Source organism: Pyxicephalus adspersus, chromosome 10 (genome assembly GCF_032062135.1).
Source record: "Pyxicephalus adspersus chromosome 10, UCB_Pads_2.0, whole genome shotgun sequence".
In the NCBI taxonomy this organism is placed as follows: domain Eukaryota; kingdom Metazoa; phylum Chordata; class Amphibia; order Anura; family Pyxicephalidae; genus Pyxicephalus; species Pyxicephalus adspersus.
Window position 1 is genome coordinate 7690573 of NC_092867.1, and position 24557 is coordinate 7715129.

Consider the following 24557-nt stretch of genomic DNA (forward strand, 5'->3'; position numbering starts at 1 on the left):
GGATTGATAAATGATAATATGGGAATGAATACTGTGCATTTCTATGGAGGGGAGCACAGTGGGGTGCCACTTGCTCGTCCTCCTCCCTTCTGCTCTCCATAGAACGGAATGGTGCTGTGTGTACAGGGCTTTATTAATATTATCACACAGTATTTTATGCAGCGCTCTACAAAGTCTATGGGCTTGTTCATTCATCTGTCACTAGAAACATCACAAAAGATTGTTTTCAGCAAAATCATCTGATGACTATCTGATCTTAAACAGGATAAGCATATTTTGTACTAAAGCAAAACTTTTTTTTTGGTAGGATATGGAAGGGTTGGATCCCCTAATATATTTTTATTGCTGTCTGTGGTGTCAGTAATCCTCATTCCCCTAATGGGAAATAAAAAAAAAAATCACAAGGAGTAAATCTTCTAGTGGGTACACATTATTAATAATATTAATATTATTATTATTATTATTATTAATAATAAACAGGATTTATATAGCACCAACATATTACACAGCGCTGTACATTAAACAGGGGTTGCAAATGACAAACAGGCACAGACAGCGACACAGAAGGAGAGAACCCCGCCCAGAAGAGCTTACAATCTAGGACAGGGGTGGGCAAACATTTTCAGTCAGGGGCCACAATTTAATAAAAATTTGACAGAGAGGCCAGACCAATGGGAGAGTGTGCGGGGTTATTCCATCATGATGCCACTGAATGTGACGTCATGATGGCATAACCCCATCCACTCTCCCATTGCAGATCGTGTTCCCCGGCTCTGTTAGTGCGCCCCCCCGGGGACGTGTTTCCCGGCTCTGCTTAGTGCGCCTTCTGACCCTGCTCGGGGTGGCACCGCCAGAGCCGTGGACCACCCAAGGTCTGGAGAAACAACCTTATTGGGCCGTATATGGCCCGCGGGCTATAGTTTGCCCATGCCTGATCTAGGAGTTAGAGGCAAAGTCTGCTGGTCAAATGGTATGCAAACAGGAAGAATTAACCTGGCAGATGATTTAACTCTTTCCTTCCCTTCTCCATACTAAAAAAGTAGAGATACTTTGGACAGGATTGAAGTGAAGTTCAGGTTGCTTATAAAATTTCCATGTGCAATAAGACAACCACCTAATAGCATCAGTCAGGTACAAATCCTCTATAAGCCTTCATACCAAAAAGTTTAGAAGGAAGATATATCAAACATATTGCTCTTTTATTGCACACATGTCCTTATTATAGTGAGTGCACATTTCTTTGGAGGACTTGGATTCACTCTTTCTAAGAATGGTTTGGCAATAAAAGAGCTTTATGTGTGATACATCTTGCTTCTGAAGTCCTTGGTTTGGAGAACTCGTGGACTGGCAATTTGTTTTCCCCACCCGGGTATCATCCTCCTCCATATTCCAAAACTAGCACATTCATCCAGGAGGAATGTGCATATTTGTTATTTGATACAACATCCTTTTTTATGGAAGAATGATCCACTGCTAAACCTCATATGTGCAGCTAGCCTTGTGTTAGGTTACGTACACATGTGCACTAGTTATCGTTAAAAATCAAACAATCATTTTGAACGATTGCATTGTGCACAAGTGGTATTCCTTGTTCATCAGCGTCATCGTACACTTTTATTGTTATCAGACAATCGGTCGTTAGTCGTTCGTTTCCAATGATGATTATTGCATGCCTTAGGGATCTGCTGCTCATTGATAGATATTGGAGGATCATCCAGGGCCAGAGGTGTCCCAACAAAACCTGGGTTCTCCCTTATGGGGCATATTTTAGATGTGCATGCCCGGGAGGACTGTCTGATCGCCCTAACACCTCCCTACCTTCCCTTTCTCTCTTGGATCTCTCTTCTTTCTGCTCAATCCTCCTGCCCTGGTTTTTGCCCCTTTACTCTGATCTGTGTGCTGAGGCTATCCTAGTCATCCTTTCCCCCTTTGATTGCCATAAAGTATTATAAGCTCTCCAAAGCTGATGCCTTGTTTTTGGCAGGTTACATGTATCCTATATGTATATAATATGGAAGTTCCATAAATGTCACCTGAAGGTGTCTGACATAACAGTACCAAAGTCCACCCAATAACAAAAGCATGTGTTTCAATGTCAAAGATTCTTTGATTCTGGCACACAAGCTCTGCCCTTGGTCAGATACCCTTGGGTGCCATTTATAGAACTGAAAAGACAATCTCACTACAGAAAATATCAGGGTATAAAGTTAGTAACATAAGGAATAAAATATTATTGACAAAGCTATACCTGTGGTTACAGAAATATATAATGTATACAATATTATTATTACACAGTATTTATATAGCGCTGACATATTACACAGCACTGTACAAAGTCCATAGTCATGTCACTAGCTGTCCGTCAAAGGAGCTCACAATCTAATGTCCCTACCATAGTCATATGTCATCAACAAAGTCTAAGGATAATTTTTTTGGGGAAGCCAATTAACCTAACTGCATGTTTTTGGAACGTGGGAGGAAGCCGGAGTACCCAGAGAACCTGCAAACTCCATGCAGATAGTGCCCAGCTGAGATTCAAACCTGGGACCTAGGCCAGAGTGCTAACCACTGAGCCACCATGCTGCTATTGTATTGCTATCATTTTTATGACCTTAATATTTTATACATTGATATTTTCTGTAATGAAATTGAAATAGAACAGTCAGAAGAAGTCAGAAGAAGCTGGGGGTTGTGTTATATAAACCCCTAGGGAGGCGAGCATAGCGGGGTGCTGCTCACTCATCTCTTGTTGCTTGTTGATTCATCTGATCATGAAAGATTTTTTTTTTTCCAGGGACAGTAATCTGACCTCCCTATGGGGCTTTATATAAACTTTGGTGTGTATTAGTATGGATCTGGTGCCCCCTGCAGACTGTTACTGATAAGGGCCAAATATTCACAGAATTAAGTTATCAGTGAATCAGGAATTTCCCTATGATCAGACTGCTATACACAAATATTTATAATTTCCTTCTCCTCCAGTCTGATGGTGCTTTTATGAATAGGATATGGCCATTCCAAACAGGACTCCGCACCTAGTAACTTTGTGTTCAGTCTGTCCACAATTGCAGCTGGAATTCCCCGGTACTGCTGGAGGGTTTCACTTTCTTTTTCACTGAAAATATACAACCAATGATATAACTGCATCCATAACATACTGTACCTTTGCTATAGGGCCCATAGATTAGGGGACCTAGTTGAATGAATGGGAATAATGATTTATCCAGACCATATGACAACTATAGTGTGTGTTTTATAAATGTTTCTACCCAAAATTCATCGACAGTGAACACAAATTTTCTCATTGTATTTAAATATTGTATTTACCTTCTATCCAGGGAAAGGCAGAATCTCATCCATGTGTGTAGTGTTTTTGAATTATGAATTGATTGATTATTGATCAGGATAATAATCAGATCAGTTGGCACGCTGCAGCACAAGGAGCCAATCAGCTGTGTTGCAGGGATCATGCGCTAACAATGACAATGCTCTTTGGAGGAGAGAGCAAAGTGATGAGCTCATCTGTCTTCTTCCTCTCCTTCCACTTGCTTTGTGTGGGACAAGATTACTTAAGTATTAAAGTATAAACACTAAATCTTTTTTTAGTATATTAGGCATCGTGTTTCACTTTATCTGATATGCAGCCCAACACCAAGTTTACAGGGTAAGTAAAATGGCCCTAATTCCCTATACATTGACCTAACCCACCCTCTCCTTCACAATTCAACCCTACCTCTCACATTGCACTGCTACCCACACATGAGCAGTACAGTGCTATTGACTTCTATAGGGCTATGTCTATTCTTGTCTACCTTGTTGGGAACAGCCCATAGAAGTGAATGCGGCTATACTGCACACATGCATGCAGAGAGGTGTGAGATGTAATGAGCGGCCTCTCTGCGGGATCTTGTTACATACCTAACTGTACAGTAAAAGGGTGGTTCAGTTTAGGTCACTCTAAGGGATGGGGGTTGGAATAGGGCTACTTCTTGCTATTGGGCTGTCTATTACATAAAGGACCCAATGACCTGTTGGGAGTTAGAAGGGAAGGAGGTACAAGAATAAGGGATATTTTATTTGGAGTCTAATTTTGGCCATTGCAGACCCATGGTAAGCTGTAGTATTCTGCTGCAGGCTCAGCCACAGTCCCAATCTCTCCTATTCAAGTGAATGGGAGAGATCGGGACCCTTTTTTTGCATGCAGCTGCAGCAGATTATAGCGCAGTTGTCAAAGGCAAGATGTAGCTTTTGCCTGCTGCAGTGGTTTTTAATCGGAAGATCTGCACCACAGCTGCAGTCACACGAAGATCTTCCTGTCTATAGTACAGCATGTCTGAAATCAGCCTTTATTCCATAAGAAGGGTACATTATTATTATATAGTATTTATATAGCGTTGACATATTACGCAGCGCTGTACAAAGACCTTAAGCTAGATACACACTTATAATAATTATCGTTAGAAAACGAATGATTACAACCGATCAACAATCATGCACGATTATATTTGAACGATCGTATTGTGCACAATTCTGTACATGCTTTAAGAATACTATCGTTCAAATATATTCCACCAATAGTGTACACACGCTAGATACAATCGTTTAAACGATGCAGGGAGTGACATGTAAAGGAGAAAATGTATTGCAGAAACATGCACGATCACTGAACGACTGTACACACGATAGATAACGAACGATCGTCGACCAATTAGATCCGCCGTGACGGTCCTTCATTTCTAGCGACAATCCTCGTTCATCGACGTTGTTGGTCACCTTTTTTGTGAACACTTTTCGCCGGATTGGTCGTTCGTCCCCAACGATAATTATTGGAAGTGTTTACGATGCTTTAGTCATGTGACTAGCTGTCCCTCAAAGGGGCTCAAAATCTAATGTCCCTACCTCAGGCATATGTCTTTAATACAATCTAAGGTCAATTTTGGGGAGAAGCCAATAACCTAACTGCATGTTTTTGGAATGTGGGAGGAGTACCCGGAGGAAACCCACGCATACACAGGGAGAACCTGCAAACTCCATACATATAGCGTCATGGTTGAGATTTGAAGCTGGGACCTACCCCTGCAAAGGCCAGAGTGCTACCCTGCATGGTACAAGGCTTGCTAACATGCTTGAATTGATTTTTCTTTTCAAGGTTACTTTATTTGCTTTATTTTCATGCAGGCAATCCACTATTAAAACACTTCCTGTCCTAGGCTGACAATGTGCAATCATCTTATTGTATGAAGAAGCAGCGTTGTCACCCTAGGACAGGACTACAGAACTCTTCCTGATAATAATGTAACTAATATCAATAGTACGAGTATATTTTATCAGACAGAAAGTGACCCAATACAAAAAATTAATTTTTTGGGTCACTTTGCCATTTCCCTTTAAATGCATTCACATGCTTCAGTGCAGTGTTTGTTAGGAAGCATCATGTGATCTGTACAAATGTGAAAGTGAAAGCGGTGAATGAGAATGAATTTGCCTTTCGCTGTGTTTGTCTGTGTGCTGTGGGGGTCGTGATGTGCACCCTGGGTGTACTTTGTCATAGTTTGTGTGTTGTATGTTGTGTGGCTTTTTATCACACTTGTGGTCTTCTCTGTAGCTATAGTCTGTGCTGATTTCTTTGTGAAGTTTATTTTGTTACATTGTATCCAGTTTTAGTGTTTTGTACTGTGACATGTTTGTGTTTATTGTTTTAGTGTGACTTTATTTATTGTGTATTGGTGTATGTGTGTCACTGCGTACTGCAACAACAGACCCCCGTTTACTTTTCTGAATACCTGTTGGGTCGTACCTGGACATGAAGAAAATTGGACATATAATCGTTGGACTGATCCTGACGCTGAACAGTAAGACAGAATAATAGGGTGGGAAGGGGTGGGGGTGTTGGGTTGCAAAAGGAAGGGAAATTTCGATGCAGGGGAGGTAATGTAATTACGTGAAGCAGGAAGTGAAAGAAAAATGGCGTATGATGTACTGGATCTAATACAGAGCAATTTTGGATGTGATTGTGTTATACATGTGAGCTATTAAAGCTCTCCAAGGCTGGAGAGGATAGACTTTTATGAGCGAAGCTGGGTAATCCAGCAAACCTGGAATGGATTTCCTAAAGTCTTTGGCTATTTGTTAGCAAATGTTTTTAATCCTGAAACAGGTTTTTTTGATCACCCAGGTTCACTGATAAAAGCGTATCTTCTCCAGCCTTGCAAAGCTTTAATAAATCACACCCATTGCCCCTGATTCATCAAGCAAAATCGGATTATCGGTCGCGCATTCGTATTAGCGATCCGGAATCCCGCGGTGATCCGCGATCGCTGGCCGCGCGTACGTTCGCGCTTCCAGCGATCGCGGATTTCAATGATGAATCAGGGGCATTGTGTCCACGTTGGGGAGATTCCACCTCTATATTAGTCCTATTGGCAAAAGTAAAAGTGATCAGAAATGCTGAGGTGTCACAGAAACATTGGGCGAGGGAAGATCTTCTAATGGGAACCTTTTCCGTCCTGATCAATGTCTGATCGATATGTCCATCAAATATTGATCAAGAGTGCTCTAGCTTGAGCACAACCTAGAATCCCACGTCTAATTGAGTGAAAATATTGCCTATTATCAGTCAGTTAAGGAAAAGACTTCTCACTCAGGATGGCAAACATGTCCATTCTTTTCTGAAAATATTGGCCAGGACACAGGTGATCTGCATGGAGTTTGCAGGTTCTCTCCCATGCGTGGTTTCTTCCCACATTCCAAAAACATGCAGTTAGGTTAATCGGCTTCCCAAAATGGACCTTAGACTGTATTAATGACATATGACTATGGTAGGGACATTAGATTGTAATCTCCTTTGGGGGACAGTTAGTGACATGACTATGCACTTTGTACAGCGCTGTGTAATTTGTTGGCGCTATATAAATACTGGGTAATGGTAATATTAATAATTCCTTTTGTGTCTTCAGGACAGAAAGTGAAATCTCCCCAATAGGACACAGACAGCAAAAATTAAAGCAGTTTATTTCACCCCTTATACCCTTCCTATATGAAACTAAAAACTTCATTTAATGGAGTGAAAGGAATATCACAGGTTGGCAGTTCCTGTGATATGGTACCTCAAAGTGGCACAGCCCCAATTGTCTCCTTAAAATTCCGGTACAAACTTTGTTTTTCTGAAAACATACCAAATCCTAAGGGTGGAGGGATCAGTGGGAGAACACCAATCAAGATGAGGCCATCAATTGATTTATTTTAGGAAGGAAGGAGTGGCAGTCATAGGTATAAAGGAGGAATATTGTGGGTGAAGGAATCAGCAGCCTAAAGGGGTCATTGGAGCTTGGTGAGCTTTCGCTATATTCGGCAAGGGTGCACGGCATGCTTGCTAATTATGGCTTAGTTACTTTTTTTTTTAAAGCAATGCAGTGCAATGACAAGTTGCTGTCTCTTTTGCATTCTTCATCTTCAGTGCTGATTCTTCCAGTTCCATCTTGCAAATCTTTGGTATTGGGTGGCTACTAATGATGTATAGGAGTTACATTGCCCCTAGCATCTAGGTTTATTCTTGGCTGTGCCAGGTATAGAGTTGGACTCGCATGCTGTGCATTGTAAGCAAAACAAATAAAAAGCCACCAAGAGCCAAAGAAAATGTATTTTGACAAACGCGTCTCCTCTGCCAATAAACCTCCACCTCTTGATATCTAAACTAAGGAAACTTTCCTTTTCAGGTTCTCTGTTCCAGTGTGCAGCGGTACCCCAGATTCAGCAGGCTGTAGACGTTCTTCTCCCCTGTGAATATGTCTTGATGGAACAGGGATCGGCTGGACTTTCATTCACACGACAAAAGATGACGCTCGTCCTGCGCAACCTTACCGTAACAGAGGAACAGCAGTCAGACCCTCTGCCCGAATATCAGACCCCAGAGGACACGGAGGTGCCTATATTTGAGGCCACAGGTCAGAATTTAAAGTTTAATTGTTACGGAAGCTTAAATTTTTTTGAAATCCAATAATTAGTAAAGAGAAGAGAAGATGGCGGGTTCAGGCTTTTAGCATATTGGGAAACAAAAGTAGACTCATTGGGCTACTTGGACATTGTTTGTCATTACTGTTCTATGTTTCATGTTCATGGCCTTGTCCCCCATCCAGCTTCTCTGGATTTACATTGGGGCTGATTTATGAAAGCTCTCAAAGGCTGGAGAGGATACACTTTCATCAGTGAAGCTTGGGTGATCCAGAATACCTTGAATAGATCTGGTCCAGGATTAAAAATATTTGCTAACAAATAGCAAATGAAGAAATCCATTCCACGTTTACTGGATCACCCAGCTTCACTGATGAAAGTGTATCCTCTTCAGCCTTGGAGAGCTTTAATAAATCGGCCCCAATGTGTAGGTACACAAGCTTTGCCATTCCATGCACCTCAACTTACCTTTGCAAAATACCCATTAAAGAGGTCAACAGCAGTGAGCATTGAGGACCTAAAAGGTTAGAAATGCCAGAAATATACTTCATTACACCTGATGGAAAGGGGCCATGTTTGAAAGTCTGCCATTTTAACAAATATGCTGGGGAAATGTATTACTAACTAATAGAAAAGTTGAATTATTGACCTTTCCTGCTGCTAAAGATTCACAATGCTAACTAAGAGACTGTAGGTCTAGGCATTTGGTCATGTAATGTCTAATGAGGGAAGATTTAAAACTGGCTTTGGTTATTATCATTACTACACAGTATTTATATAGCGCTGGCGCAGCGATTTGCAAAATTCCTAGCGGTCCCACAAAGGAACTCACAATCTAATGTCCCTACCTCAGTCATATGTCTTTAATGCAGTCAATAAATAATTTTTAGGGGGAAGCCAATTAACCTAACTGCATGTTTTTGGAATGTGGGAGGAAACCGGAATACCCGGAGGAAACCCTCACAAACTCCATCTGCAAACTCCATGCAGATAGTGTCCTTGCCGAGAACTAGCCAGAGTGCTAACCACTGAGCCACCATGCTGCCCACCGTGTTTGATCTCCTTCTTCAATGGAGAATGCATAATCAGAATCCCAGAATGGAAAACAATTTAATAAATCTCTGTCTTGCCATAGCTTTGTAGTTTTGTGTTCTCTATCTTACAACAAGTTGTCTTTTTGTTCTTCCAACCTACCAGTAAATTTGCCTCCTCTGCCATTTGTGGAGCGTTTGCTTCATGTAGAATGTGAGGGAGAAGAGATCCCGTGTGAGTTCACTCCGCTGTATTCCAAGTTCTACATCGCCCACATCCGTCTGCCGGAGATTAACATCGCCCTAGTGGCCAAAGCAGAATCTGATGTAGATCCAGACCAGCCTTTGAGTGAAAAAAGCATTATACCATTAACAGGTGAGTGCCAAAGACAATTCTGAGTCTGCTGGGGCTGGTGACATTGTATCCAAGATGGTGGCACACATTATCAGTCTTCTACAGAACAGACAAATGTGGGTAGCAGTTGTCACTGGGACATCTTCAGAGACATCACACCTCACCATGTCGCCCTCCCTATTCTATGGCCTTGCGTTCTATTTTCCTCTTTTTCTATTCTCACTTCACTTGTGTTGTTTGTCTTCAGCTGATATTCTGATATCATCCAGTCCGCCGTCACAAATGGCCTCTGTCTCCAAAGAAGTCAACCTTAACTGTCAAGTGTGGGGTGACGTTGAAGATGTGGACATTGAGTGGCATCTGCAGAAGGAAGGCAAAGGGAAAAAGATAAATCCCGAAGAAGATTCTCATATCTCTATTGAACAGAAGAAACAGGAATGGAAGGAAGATTCCTCCCTGACCATAGATAAGCTTACTGTGCATTATGAGGGCACGTACATATGTGCCGTGAGTCTAGGACTACACCGCCTACAGCAAATCCTCCAGCTGAAGATCAAAGGTAATTTGTAGGGGTTAAGGTGTTCCTGCAGAGGGCATAGAAAGGGTACAACTGTGCCTGAGCCCACAAGATGATGTTTCAAATCATAATGACGCAATGTTTTTATTTTCTGTAGTATATAATGTCATGTGCTTAGCCATGGAGGAGACTTTTCTGGCATAAGGACAAGTCCATCATAAGTTAGGTTAATATTGGAGCTAATTTTGGTGTAAGAGGTTTGTTAAGTATAGGTAAGATTTAAATAAAGTTAAAGAATCTCTAAACCACCAACAACCATAAAATGTAATATACTACATCCATGTGTTTTCTTCTCTTTATAGGGTATTTTTTAATGTGTTTTCGCCAAGCTATTCTGCCATTACCTCTTTACCTGTCCATGGGTGACAATGGAAGTTCTTATTATTAACTAGTATTTATATAGTGCCCAAATATTACCAAGCACCTCACAAAGTCCATAGTCTAGTTGCCCCTCAAAGGAGCTCACAATCTAATGTCCCTACCATAGTCATATGTCATTAATACAGTCTAAAGGTCATCTTTTTGGGAGAAGCCAATTAACCTAACTGCATGTTTTTGGAATATGGGAGGAAACCGAACTACCTGGAGGAAACCCATACAAACACAGGGAGAACTTGCAAACTCCAGCGCTGCGAAGGCCAGAGTGCTAACCTCTGAGCCACCGTGCCACCCCATTATAGGATTATATTATATTAATATAGGATCAATTATAAGGATACTGGTTTGTTACAGGTTCAGAATCTGGGCAGGGGCAGCAAATGTAAACAGAAGTCCTTGTATGTAGTGCGATGACCACTTTAGGTTTTAGATATTATTCTTATACAGTATTTATATAGTGCCAACATATTATCTAATGTCCCTACCATAGTCATGTGTCATAATACAGTCTAAGGTCAATGTTGGGGGATGTTTTTGGAATGTGGGAGGAAACCCACGCAGACAGGGCGAGAACCTGCAAACTGCATGCAGATAGTGTACTGGCTGAGATTTGAACCTGGGACCCAGCGCTGCAAAGGCCAGAGTGTTAAACCCAGGGCCATTGTGCTGCTCGATATGATTCAGATATGGTTTTGTATGAGGGTAAAGGGTGAGTTTATAGGCTGTATTGAAGTTGACAGATAGGTTCCTTGTCTCATCACTGATTAAGGTTTCCATATACTGGTACCATCACTAATCCTGACATTAGAGCCAGCTCCTATACAGGAACCCTGTTGGCGTTTTTTAAATGCACAGCAAAGCAATGCACTATTTAGCACTGTGTGCTTCCGAAAATAGTTCATGTCCAATTATTGGACCGCTGAGGTATGCTAGACAACATTTTTATTCAATAGGTTGCCCCATCACAGTGAATAGGAACATGCAACAAGAAAATACAGGCACAAGTGGTGCTTATGTGTGAAGTGAGCCTAATTGGAGAGAGCTGCCAAAATTTTAGGAACAATTATACAATGGTTAAATAATATATTCTGATATATATATGGGATATGAGAATCATAGAAAGCATCTCTTTTTGATTTGTGTGATGAACTGAATCTTGATGGGTTGGATAAAAACAGAGGCAGACTATACTGTAATTATTATACAATATTTAGCTACCTAGGGCCCCTGGCACTTCAGAGCCCTTTTTTTTTAAATGTAGGCATAGATGGGTACCGGGGGCCCTCCGGCTGTCACATAGACTTAGTGTTTATAATTGGCCAGCAGTTAAATCGAGGGAGGTCAAACATTTGTCTTGATTGGTGCAATATAAATTGCAATGTAAAACTCATTAAAGCTCTCCAAGGTTGGGGAGAATACGCTTTCTTCAGTGAAGCTGGGTGATCCAGCAAACCTGGAACTGTTTTCCTAAAAGCCATTTGCAAATGTTTTTAGTCCTGGACCAGATCCATTCCAGGTTTGCTGGGTCACCCAGATTCACTACAGAAAGTGTATCCTCTCCAGTCTTGGAGAGCTTTAAAAAATCAGGCCCATAAATGTGACTCCGTGTAAAGACAAGAACCTTACCTTATCTCTCTTCCTCAGAACCTCCTCGGGTTACGCTTTCTCTGATCAAAGATCCAGTTCCATCGGTGATCTGCCACACTGACCGATACTATCCTCTGGATGTGGAAGTAGAATGGCTGCTGAATGGTGCGCCGCTTACGGACACTACCCCTGTCACCTCTAGTCATCGCAGGAATAGTGATGGGACTTATAACTTGTTCAGTCAACTCCAAGTGTCCATCCCTGCACCGGGGGCCTCTTCTCATAAATATACCTGCGTTGTGTCCCATGTGTCAAGTGAGGAACCTATCCTGATTGACATCATCGTCTCCCCGCCAGGTATGTTCATTGCGTCCTTCATACAAATTTCCTGCCTCCTAAGATGGATTTATCAGTTTTGTGCAGGCTCGTACATACAACCTTCAAATAAAACTTGGGGAATGATCCAAAGGGGAATACTATCTCAATCTTTTTACCTCTGAGGAACCCTTGAAATAATTTTCAGGTCTTGGTGAATCCCTACAGGGAAAAATGACCCTTAAATTAGTAGCTGGTGGAAAGTATGCCCCATTCATTGGGGCTGGAATACCATCTTTATAGACACCTAAAAACATCATAAGAGTTATACAGTTGGCTCTACAAAGTGGTGCTAGTGTTACATTTATTTTTGCATGGAAATTTATTTTACATTGTAGGCTATAATTCTTATGCATAACTCACCGAAATATGTCCAATATTTATTAATATTAATAAACTTTAAATAAAAAAAACACAACAATCTGTTAAAAAAAATAAAAAAATAGTTAAACATGTAATGTAAGTGTATAGTAGCATATATATTATATTTACAATATAATTATATATATATATATATATATATATATATATATATATATTATATGAATATTTCTTTGTATTGGACTCAATATAGCTATTTTGTATTGAATCCAATACAAAACTATTTGAATTTCCTGCCGATCCTCCCTCCCACCCGCACCGACATCACTGGGAAACTCCAGAGATCTTCTCTGCACTTTGTGGCTAAAGCGGGGACCAGCAGGACGCCAGGGGACAGCGACGGAGCAAGGTAAATGTTTTTTTTTTTAGGTTAAAGCGACCCCGAGTGTGACCCAGGATTAACGCTATTGGCAGGTAAAATTCACCCCGAGTCACACCCAGTGATGTTGGCCCCAGAACTATGCAGGCATCAAAAAAAAAGTCAACCAGCCACAGTTCAAGGAACCCCTAGCAATCTCTTTGCTTCCACGGAACCCTGGTTGAGAATGGCTTTTATAGGGTGTCATGTTAATGACAGCTCCAAGTCAGCTGGGGCTTCTGACATCACATTCAAGATGGCGGTGCCCAGAAGTAGCTTCAAGGCTTTTGGATGTCTACACGAGGGGAGAAATTACAGGTAAATACCATGCTTATAGTATGCACATAGTCTGATGGATAGATTGTTGTTGAAATGGTTGGTCTGGCCACAGGGTCGCTTTAAAGCGACCTTGTATGCTCAAATACCTGCAAAGAAAGATAGTACTATCTTTACTTACCTTTTGCCAACAAACTCCAAAAATCACAGAAACCAATACTTCTGTGAGCGTTGATCTCCCATTACCCTAGCTGTGCTTGGTGGTTTCTCCTTCCAATACCCATATCTTCACAAACAGAGCAGAAGGAACCACTTAGTGCAGCAAAGGATCCTGGAGACTGACATGTAGAAGTGCAGTTTTCCCTGGGGAAAATTATTAAAATTAAGAATTCCTTAATGTGGAGTTTGACAGCACGAATTGTAAAAAAATATTTTGCATAATTGGGTCACTTTAATGGAACCCTATAACCAGTAAATATAGAGGCAGCCATTGTTGACTTCTGCTTTTGAAAAAGCTACCCCGTTTCCCCGAAAATAGGTGTCATATAAATTGCTCCAAAAAATGCACTAGTGCTTTTTTCAGGGGATGTCATATTTTTTCATGAACAACAATCGACCTTTATTCTTGAACAAAAAATCAACTTTTATTCAAATATAGTCATGTCATCACATTCCGGAACATCATCATAACTCTCCAAACCCTGAAATCCATCAAAAAATTCTTGTGATATTCAAGAACAAATATCAACATTTATTCAATATAGTCATGTCATCATCTTCAGGAACATCATCATAACTCTCCAAACCCTGAATTCCAACTTGAATTTCTTGTGACTCCATTTTCTTTAGAACCATTGGCTCCAAATTCTTATGTCTAGCAATAGCGCTTTCCTTAAATGAGCACCTCTTGTCCATGTATTTATATATATTGTAGCCTATTTTTGGGGAGGGCTTGTTTTCAGGGAAAAAGGGTTGTTGTTCACATTCTAATGTTTTCAAAAAATCCAATACAGGATATTCACATTCTGTAGATTAATATAGCATTTTTCTCCTTTTCGTAGAACCTTCGCTACTCTTCCAGATCATCTGTTTTACTTCCTCACTCATCCTCTTGGCCTTTATGCTCAAAGCCATCCATATGTTTGCACGGACAGTTCCTCATGGAGTGGAGAAGGATAAAAAGTTATCTTGATACCATTCTGCATGAAGCTTACAGAAATTTCCTACTGATGAAGACAATTAGATCGATGTCGGATGCAATGAAAATGAAAACATGTAATAAGATCGGCAGATTTCTGCAGGATGATGACGATCTTTTAATTTTTGCAAGGTGTTGTACAAATCCAGTATAATGATGAGAGGTGATCATTTTAGGACCATGCACGTTCCTTAACAATGCATATGCAAATAGGAATTAAGAATGGATTATGTGATAATTTGTGGCCAATGAGGGATTTCCTACACAATATTTATTGTGATGAAAAGTTCCTGGAATGAACCATTACTTAGGGATATGTAGATGTTGGCGTTATTTGAACCACAAATGCTAATGGAGGCATGAGTTGTTTTAGATGTATGAACTTTTTTAACTTTGAAGTAGTGAGGCGTTAGCAGATCGAATTCTTTTACTTTTTGTGCTTCCATTGGGGTGATTTACCCTCTCTATTGCCACCAGGACTTATGGTACAAATCCACTATTCTGGGTTGCCAACAGAACAGAAATAAGGCTCATCTTGCAATAGGTACACTTTTATTGATGACTCCATTTTGAAGAATGTTGAAGAGTTGACAGGGCAGAAAATGAATTATTACACTGTCAGTTAAGGGTGCCTTAGTTGACCCCCTAAGGGTACAAATCCTTAACTCCATGTGCCTAATACTTTTTAGCTTTCATGGTTGTGGGATAGAGGGCATCATTCAACCTAGAAGACAGTGCATCTTGTACCAAAAAGATGGTACTATGGGAAGCATCTCTAGCTTCCTATTTAACACTGCTAGGGGATAAACTAATACAAAAAAATATTCTTAATTTAAATTGGTGCCTGTCCCATCTGTTACAATCATAAAAAGGCACTGGGAACTGTCCACATAGAAGCAAATAACATCTGCATGAAATTAACTTTTCATGTCCTTGGAATTTTCTTTTCCCAAAACATTCATCCTGATTATTGTCCCTGTCCCCGGAGACACTTGAGTTTCCAATACACCTGATCACATGCAACATGGATGTAAGATTGTATTCTCATGTCAAACAAAGGAACCTGCTTGCTTCATTTTCAAATGCTTTTTGGATTTAGCTGGATCCATTGTGCTATAGCACATCGTTCAATTTCCTTCATTTGTGAACGTAGACAATTTATGTAATCTTTTCCAGGAGGTTTCTAAGTTTCCAAATGTAAGCGACACCTCATTTTTTAGTGTTGTTGTACTTATTTGTGCAGGATGTCCCTTCCCAGGAGGAGTAACAGCAGTTTTGTTCTTCCATTGGTGAACTGTCCACTTTTTGTGTGATTACATCTTTGAAAAACCATTTTGAGGTTTCTTTGGATCGGGCCTCATTGCACTTCAATTGAATTCTGTTTTTAGGAGCTGGTAGCGAACACTGTCCCTTTTTAACGTTAATAATTGATGAAACCGGTTGTTTAATAAAGTTATTGCTATCTGAAAAGATAAAACGTTCGACATTTGCATCAGATATATTATTTTTTCATCAACTCCATACATGATAATCAATGCACTGCCTGGCCAAAACAAAAAATCACACACTAAATATTTTGTTGGACCACCTTTTGCATTTATTACAGCACACATTCACCACAGTAATATTTCAATAAGCCTATGCAATGTCACAACATTCATTTCTCTCCAGAGCTGCATTCCTTTTCTCCAGGATCTTGTATTGATGATGGGAAAGTCGGAGCCGTGTAAAGTCTTCTCCAGCTCATCCCAAAGATTCTCAATGAGGTTCAGGTCTGGGCCCTGTGGTGGCCAATCCATGTGTGACAATGATGTCCCAGCTCCCTGAACCCCCCTTTTACAATCTGAGCCCAATGAATCCCAGCATTGTTATTTTGGAATATGCCCGTGCCTTAAGCGAAGAAAATCCATTAATAGCAAAACCTGGTCATTCCATATATTCAGGAAGTCAGCTGACCTGATTTTTTGGGTACATAACATTTGTAAACCTAGACCTATTCCACTGAAGACACCCCACACTGCCCCCACAGGCACCCCAAAATATAACACTGCCCCACAGGCATCCCAGATCATAACACTGCTCTTACTGGCACCCCGAGTCATATTACTGCCCCCACAGTCACCCCAGATCATAACACTGACTCCACAGGCACCCCAGATCATAACACTACTCCCACAGGCACCCCAGATCATTACACTGCCCCCACAGGCATCCCAGATCATAACACTGCCCCACAGGCATCCCAGAACATAACACTGCTCTCACTGGCACCTTGAGCCATATTACTGCCCCCACAGGCACCCTAGATCATAACACTGACTCCACAGGCAACCCAGATCATAACACTACTCCCATAGGCATCCCAGATCATAACACTATCCCCACAGTCACCCCGGATCATAACATTGTCCCCTCAGGCACCCCAGGTCATAACACTGCCCCACAGGCACCCCAGATCATAACATTGTCCCCACAGGCATCCCAGATCATAACACTGCTCCGACTGGCACCCCAGAACATAACAATGCCCCCACAGGCACCCCAGATCATAACACTGCCCCCACAGGCACCCCAGATCATAACACTGCCCCTCTCACTTGCAGCAAATACGGTACTCAGAAATATCAAAACATGGAACTTTCAGGGCAGTTGAATACTATAAAATAATAAATTTTATTTACAACATTTTTAATGCCTCTCCCCATATCACAATTCAGGGGAAGTTCAATAGTATCATAACATGCATAGGCTTAATATATTGTACACATTACATATGTAGGGATCATCCGATGCGTTTATATCTTTTTTAAAATATTCTAAATAAAATGTATTAATTTTATAGTATTCAGCTGCTGTGAATGTACCATGTTTTGATATTTCTGAGTACCGTATTTGAACCTTCTGGGGATGGTGGCAGTCTTGAGCAAAATTGAAAGTCAGGCTAAAACAAGATATATATCACTTGCAGCAGCCAATAGAGAATGAAGGCAGTTCAGTACTCTCCCTTTTAAAATGTGCAAATGTACAAATGCTGTGGCGCAGGTGGATAAGCGGCTGCCAAGGTCCAATCACCGGAAATTGCATCAGAGATCACTTTTCCTGATGCATTTCCCCCCACAAAGGTCCTCAACAAAGTGTTTTATGCCATTTTTTTCAAAATATTGTTTCTTTTTTTTTTTTTAGAAGGTTCTTATGTTAAAATCATGTCTCATTCTTCCTGAACCACTCCTACACAATTTAAGCCCAATGAATCCTGGCATTGTCATCTTAAGGAACACAACCTCCGGGTTTCCCTTTATGTTACAGGACATTTAACTTGTTCCTGATCAACAGGTAAGTCTGCTGCTCATGCCTTGGTCAGAGGTTCGTCCGACTGAGGCTTGTTAAGTTCCTAATGCCAAGGATTACTCTGTAGGTGTCACACTTACCTCTTCCTCACTAATGCGCAGACGTCTCTCTCCTGCACATGTGGGCAGTACTAACCCAGGGCGTGGCTATGCTCCCAAGCTTTATCAGTTTCGCCCATCCCACAGGCCAACCAGGAAATAGCCTCTTAATCATCCCTGGCTATTTAGCTAGCTCAGATACAGCACTCAGCGTTTGTGCAAAGTGTCTCCACTAGTGCCAAGCCCCTACCTTCTGAGCTCGTTCCTGTACACCTGTTGGTTAATTCAGTGTTTCCTCTGTCCAGCTCCTGTGTTAAGCCCTTATTGCCCTTTTTGATGTTGCCAGCCTAATCCCTTGTGCTGTTCCAGTGTTCCTGTCTGTCTATGGATATCCCTGAGTCACCTGTGTCAGCAGTGGCCCCTGTGTCACTGGTGTCTATTTCCTGGATCCCTGGTATTTGACCCCTGGCTTGTAACCTGACCTTTCTAGCTTGCTGCCTGCTTTGACCCCGGCCTTCCTTGACAATTCTTCTGCTGTGATTTGGTACCATGATTTGCCCAACTTGGTGTGCCCAAGGGTCGCAACCTGGCAGTAACCAGAAGCGCAACATCCTCACCACTAGAGACTCTGAAGAAGACCTGGTTACTGCTTAGACTCTGCGCCTTGGCCCTTCTCAGGGGTCGCACCACTTCCGTGCAAGCCATAGCGCCCTCTAAAGGCTCTATCTCCCCTAGCGTTACAGTTGGCCTTCATATTCAAATTTTCTGTGCTTATTCTGGTCATCACTGTGTTGCCTCTGCTGTTGTCAGTCTGTGTTCTGTCTACCTGTCAAATTCTGTTTAGGATCCCAATCTTACCCTCAGCATCACTATCCTGACTATCTATCTGATATCGTATACGCATTAGACTTTTGTCCTTAGAAAGGATCTTTCACGATCCTTTCCAATGACAATAGGCTGCATGAATGAGTTCTGTACATACAGCTCCCTTCTGCTTTATGGAGGAGGGAGAAACGAGCCCCGGCACCCCGCTGCGCTCTCCACTTCAATTGTATGGCGGTTGTTCGTCTTTCATGGATCGACCAGGATGGATCCATGAATGATGTTGGATGGCAGTACAAGTCGGATTCTCGTCCCATACTAGCCCTGAGGCGAGAATCGAACGAGAATTATCTGACCTGTGTACGTAACCTTACACCACTAAAGCATTTGCCCTACTTCTTTTCTGCCCCCACTGGTAATAAAATGGGGCTGATTTTTAAAGGAATCTGTTCCCAAAGCAAAATCAAATATCACCTTACAATTTCAAAGCAGAACTAAACTGAAAATAAAAAAAATCACACCTTTAACGTCACAGATCCCTCCATGGCGTTGGTCCTTCCCACAATCCGGTCACGCGTCCTCCTCAAATTCCTCTTTGCCCTGTCAAGGAGATCGCCGCCATTCAGCCTTCAGTCTTCTTGTCTTCTTGCTATGTCACCTGATCTTGCACTGTGCAGGTGCGAGATCGGGTGAAGTAGCCCACAAGGGGAAAAAAAAGAGAGCCGATATCAATGCGCATGCGTGGGATTGGCATCTCTTTCTCCTTACTGGAAAAAATTCCCCTTTGGGGCGGGCATGCTCTGAGGGGGCTCTGCACTCCCATTCAATTACGGTGATCAAGGCTGAAAGGGTTGGTGCTGCACTTTATTTTTTTTAAAAAAGGGATGTTGCACTTAAAAAAAAAAAAGGTGGTCCACCCTTTTATGTAAAATGAAAATGTTGAATTTTGGTCCACTTTAGGCTGTAACATATTGTCATATTAAAATTTTTTCCAAAACTTTTCTTTAAATCTGCAGCTTTCATTTTTGGGAGTACCTGGTGACTTTCCCATGAAGGTCCTTGTTTGGGCACTTTCTGTTTTGGGAGGACAACATCATCCTTGTTTCACAAATGTTCTCCTGTGTTACCACCCCCTCTTTTGCACCACTGATGGAGGCTATGCAGTCAACGCTGGAGCAACTTCATGTAAACAAGAAGCAGCTGGTAAAGACTTGAGTGATTGCAAAAAATAAATAAAAAGAAATGTTTTTTCTTAAAAAAAAAAAAAAAAAAGACATGGCAACTGTGGTTGTTTTTTTATTACCATGGTGTCCATCCTTAGCACTAGCCAAAGCAAACATCTTCTCTCCTTGTGTAAAACTACTTTGTTTGAATAATGTTATTAGAGGTTATTTAACACTCCTCTGGTTTGCATATTTCCTTTAATACCTCTGTTAACACCATTGTCTCATTTCTGACTCCATCATGGGCACCAGCTTCACACTCGCTATTACAGCCATCCAGATTGTGGCTTCGTTTTTGGGCATCGTCACCAATGGATTCATGCTTGCGGTTAATCTTTTAGATTGGAAACACTGCAAGGGCCTCAATGCTTCCGACTACTTCATTTGTGCCGTTGGCTTCTCCAATCTCTCCTCTCAAATATGGTCGGGACTCCACTGGTTTTGTCAACCATTCTGGAACTTGGGCTTTTTGTGCCCCATTGCTTATGCCCTGAAAATGATTTCCATTCAGTGTAGTTTAGTGGTGTCGTCAATGCTTTGTGTGTTCTACTGCACCAGAATCCTGAATTTGAATAACGCTTTATTTCGTTTTTATCAGCGGCACTACCAGGAGTCGTACAGAAGTGTAATAATAAAATCCTTTACTGTGTGCACCATGATGGGGTGGCCACTGCTCTGGGTACAGGAAAAGCCCTCGAACCTTCCTTTTTCCAATTGCACTTCCAATTTCAGCATGTCTAAAACTCATTATGACATTTATTTTGGAATATATCGTCTTTTAGTTTTGTCTTTTGGTTACACCTTTCCATTGGTCTTAACCATTGGTTCTGCAAGTCTTATATTAATTTCTTTATTGCAGCACACAAATCGCATGCGTGACGCCTTCAATACAAAGCACGAGGCTTTCATAGATGCACATCTCCGTGCTGGCTACACCATTCTATCTATTCTTCTGTTATTTGTGATGTACTTTATAACTGCTATAATTAATATAATTGATATTTTAAAAGAAGGGGATCGAGGCTACTTCATCTGTCAGCTCGTCTCTGTGATATATGCTCCGGCCCTTAGCATTGTGCTCATCAGAGGCAACACCAAACTCAAGAATGCAGCAGATGCACTTAAAGCAAGGGTGGGTTGGGTTCTACAGCCAAAGGGATATGTTAAAGAAGATGCTGGAGATCTAGAAGTCTAATATAGAAGCCTATTCACTTAGAGTTGAAGTAGGAGGGGAGAGACAGGTGAATTTTAAAGGCATATCGATGATTCCAACTAGTAATAAAAATAATAATAATATTATAGTCTAGCAGCAGTCTCTAAAAACTTGAATTATCAAAATTTCCCTATGGTTTTCCTATTAAGAAATTATACCTCCTAACAAATGATACCTAACGACAAATAATGCCTCCTAACAAATGATACCTAACAACAAATGAAGCCTCCTAACAAATGAAAACTAACAACAAATGATGAATAAGGAGAACTGATGCCTCCTAACAAATAATACCTAAGGACTAATGATGCCTCCTAAGAAAAGATACCACCTAGCAGATGATACCTAACAACAAATGATACTTCCTAACAAATGATACCACCCAACAAATGATGCTTCCTAACAACAATTGAAGCCACCTAACAATTGATACCTAACAACAATTGAAGCCACCTAACAATTGATACCTAACAACAATTGAAGCCACCTAACAATTGATACCTAACAACAATTGAAGCCACCTAACAATTGATACCTAACAACAAATGAAGCCATCTAACACATGAAACCTAACGACAAATGATGCCTCCTAACAAATGATACCTAAGGACAAATTATTCCACCTAAGAAATGATACCACCTAACAGATGATACCTGACGACAAATGATACCACCTAACAAATGATACCTAAGGACAAAAGATAGCTTATGACAAATGATACCTAACAACAAATGATACTTAAAGACAAATGATACCTTAAGGACAAATGATACCACCCCACAAAGGATACCTAACAACAAATGATGCTTCCTAACAAACGATACCTAACAACAAATGGGACCTAAAGAAAAATGATACCTCCTAACAAACGATGCCTAACAACAAATGATACCTAACAAAAAATGATACCTCCTAACCAACTATACCTAATAACCTAACAAATGATACCTAACAAATGATACCTAAGGACAAATGATGCCTCCTAACAATTGATACCTAACAACAAATGTATCCTCAAAACAAATGAAACCTAACAACAAATGATACCACCTATCAAATGATACCTAAGGACAAACGATGCCTCCTAAGAAATGATACCACCTGACAAATGATACCCAATGACAAATGATGCTTCCCAACAACAAATTATACCACCTAACAAATGACACCTCCCAACAAATGATACCTAACAACAAATGATGCTTCCTAACAAACAATACCTAACAACAAATGATACCACCTAACAATTGATACCTAATGACAAATGATACCACCTAACAAATGATACCTAAGGATAAATGATGCCTCCTAACAATTGATACCTAACAACAAATTAAGCCTCCTAGCACATGATACCTAAGGACAAATGAGGCCACCTAACAAATGATGCCTCCTAACACATGATATCTAACGACAAATGATACCTCCTAACAAACCATACCTAATGACAAATGAAGCCACCTAACAAATGAAACCTAACGACAAATGATGCCTCCTAACAAATGATACCACCTAACAGATGATACCTAACGACAAATGATACCACCCAACAAATTATACCCAATGACAAATGATACCACCTAAGCAATGATACCTAATGACAAATGATACCACCTAACAACTGGTACCTAATGACAAATGTTACCACCTAACGATACTTAATGATACCACATAACTTATTATTTAGGCAAAGGACCCACCCCTGGCTTGCAGACCAAAAAAATATTAATCTTCAGTTCACTCCTTTATAATGGCTTGCATATTGACATATTTGAATGTTGGATAAAAGATTTCATTTCACAAAGACCATAAAGTGAGAAAACTGAGGAGGGAAGATGGGCACAGGGATTTGCCTCTTGTAAGTTGGAAGCCTTTCAATTGATTAGTGAAATTTAAAAGAATTACCAGATTTTCTTCAGCTTGCGGTCATTTACATTCATGCAAACCCTCCCTGAAATGTAAATGACTTCAACTTTTCTGTAGTGGTAATGCAAATTTGCACCCATAGCAGTCCTCGGGTCATTGTCTTCTCTCTTAAGGCATCATCATGTCTCAGACATTAATAATGGGAATTACTGCAGCTCAGATAGTAACTTGCTTCTTCGGCTTCATAACAAATGGTTTCATCTTGGGAGTGAACTTCCAGGACTGGATTCGTTCCATCCCTCTTACCACATCTGACTTCTATATGTCCTTTATGGCACTGATTAACATTTTTCTCCAGATCTGGACTGCTGCCGACTGGATGTGCGACCAGTCTGAAGATCAAAGTCGCGAATACTTCTGCAAAATAGTTTATGCCTGCAAGATGATGACAAGCTCCAGCAGTCTTTTGTTGACCGCATCTTTGTGCTTGTTTTACTGCAGTAAAATTGTCGTGCTTAAGTCCCATCTCCTTCGGTGGTCACAGAACCACATTACGAGCTACTACCGTCCTATCACAGCAGCTATTCTTCTTCTTTGCATTTTAATGGCTCTTCCATTGGCATGGATCGGTGATGATGAAGAGGACAGAGCATGTAAGGGGTTTCTTGTGCCATGTAACCAAACAAGGACTTCGTACATGATTAGATATCGCCCTGTACTGATTGTGTTTGGATACACATTGCCTGTTACCTGTGTCCTCCTGTCTGCTTTTCTTATATTAAGGTCTCTCATTAAGCACATGAAGAAGATGCGTGTGACCATAAGAGTTCGAATGGAAGCTCACGTCCAAGCTGGATACACGGTGTTGCTGCTCTTGATTTTGTTCTGCATCTACTTTGTACTTTCTCTATTGCTTTTAATAAAGATGGCACCAAAGGGAAGCATAATTTACTACACCTGTTACACAACCCCATTGGTATATTCCCTTATCCACAGCCTTGTCTTGATTAAAGGACATGCCAAACTACGACAAACTGTAGCAGGATTTATGAAAAAGTTACTTTGGTGTAAGGGTTAACCTTCCATTTCTCATATGACGTTCATTCCTGAGATTTGTCTAATATATTTCAGGTTCTCTTGACAACAAGCAAAGCAAGCTTGGCAGACATGGATCATGTTCTCTTCACCTGTCCTCTTCAGAATGGGTAAAACTGGTGGAATTTCCATCCTACGGTAAAGAAGGGTAATCTGATGCTTTGAAACTTTGCATCCAATTGACTTTTTGATCTCTATCACATTTTGAAGGGTATTACCAACTCAGAATCTCCATCCATGTTTTTTTTAAATTGTTAATATATTATGATGCTTTGATGTGCATTTGGAAGCCAAAGCAAAAGTGGGAAAATTCTTTTAAAGGCTACTTTCCTAGTTAAAAATGGAAGAATCTTCACATTCTACACTTTTAGGTGTATATTAGATACCAGCATCTCCTGCCAAGATTTATGGTTCCCACGGCTAACCCTTATGCCATGGGGGCACGAGGGCTGTTAAGAGAACCACGGAGCTCAACGGGGAATACA

At 40.9% G+C, this 24557-nt stretch overlaps 1 protein-coding gene across 2 annotated transcripts; it reads left to right on the forward strand.

Annotated features, from left to right (window-relative positions):
- The first annotated feature begins 5452 nt into the window (after positions 1-5452).
- On the forward strand, positions 5453-24557 carry TAPBPL (TAP binding protein like). Of its 2 annotated transcripts, none has more exons than XM_072423900.1 (6): positions 5453-5852; positions 7716-7943; positions 9148-9357; positions 9584-9895; positions 11936-12235; positions 24109-24557. In XM_072423900.1, exons 1-6 carry the CDS (start codon positions 5804-5806, stop codon positions 24222-24224), a joined length of 1215 nt encoding a protein of 404 aa, XP_072280001.1. In that variant the 5' UTR covers positions 5453-5803; the 3' UTR covers positions 24225-24557. The 2 variants fall into 2 exon arrangements, with proteins under 2 accessions (XP_072280001.1, XP_072280000.1); XM_072423899.1 differs by lacking the exon at positions 24109-24557 and adding an exon at positions 14330-15952 and having other exon boundaries at positions 5455-5852.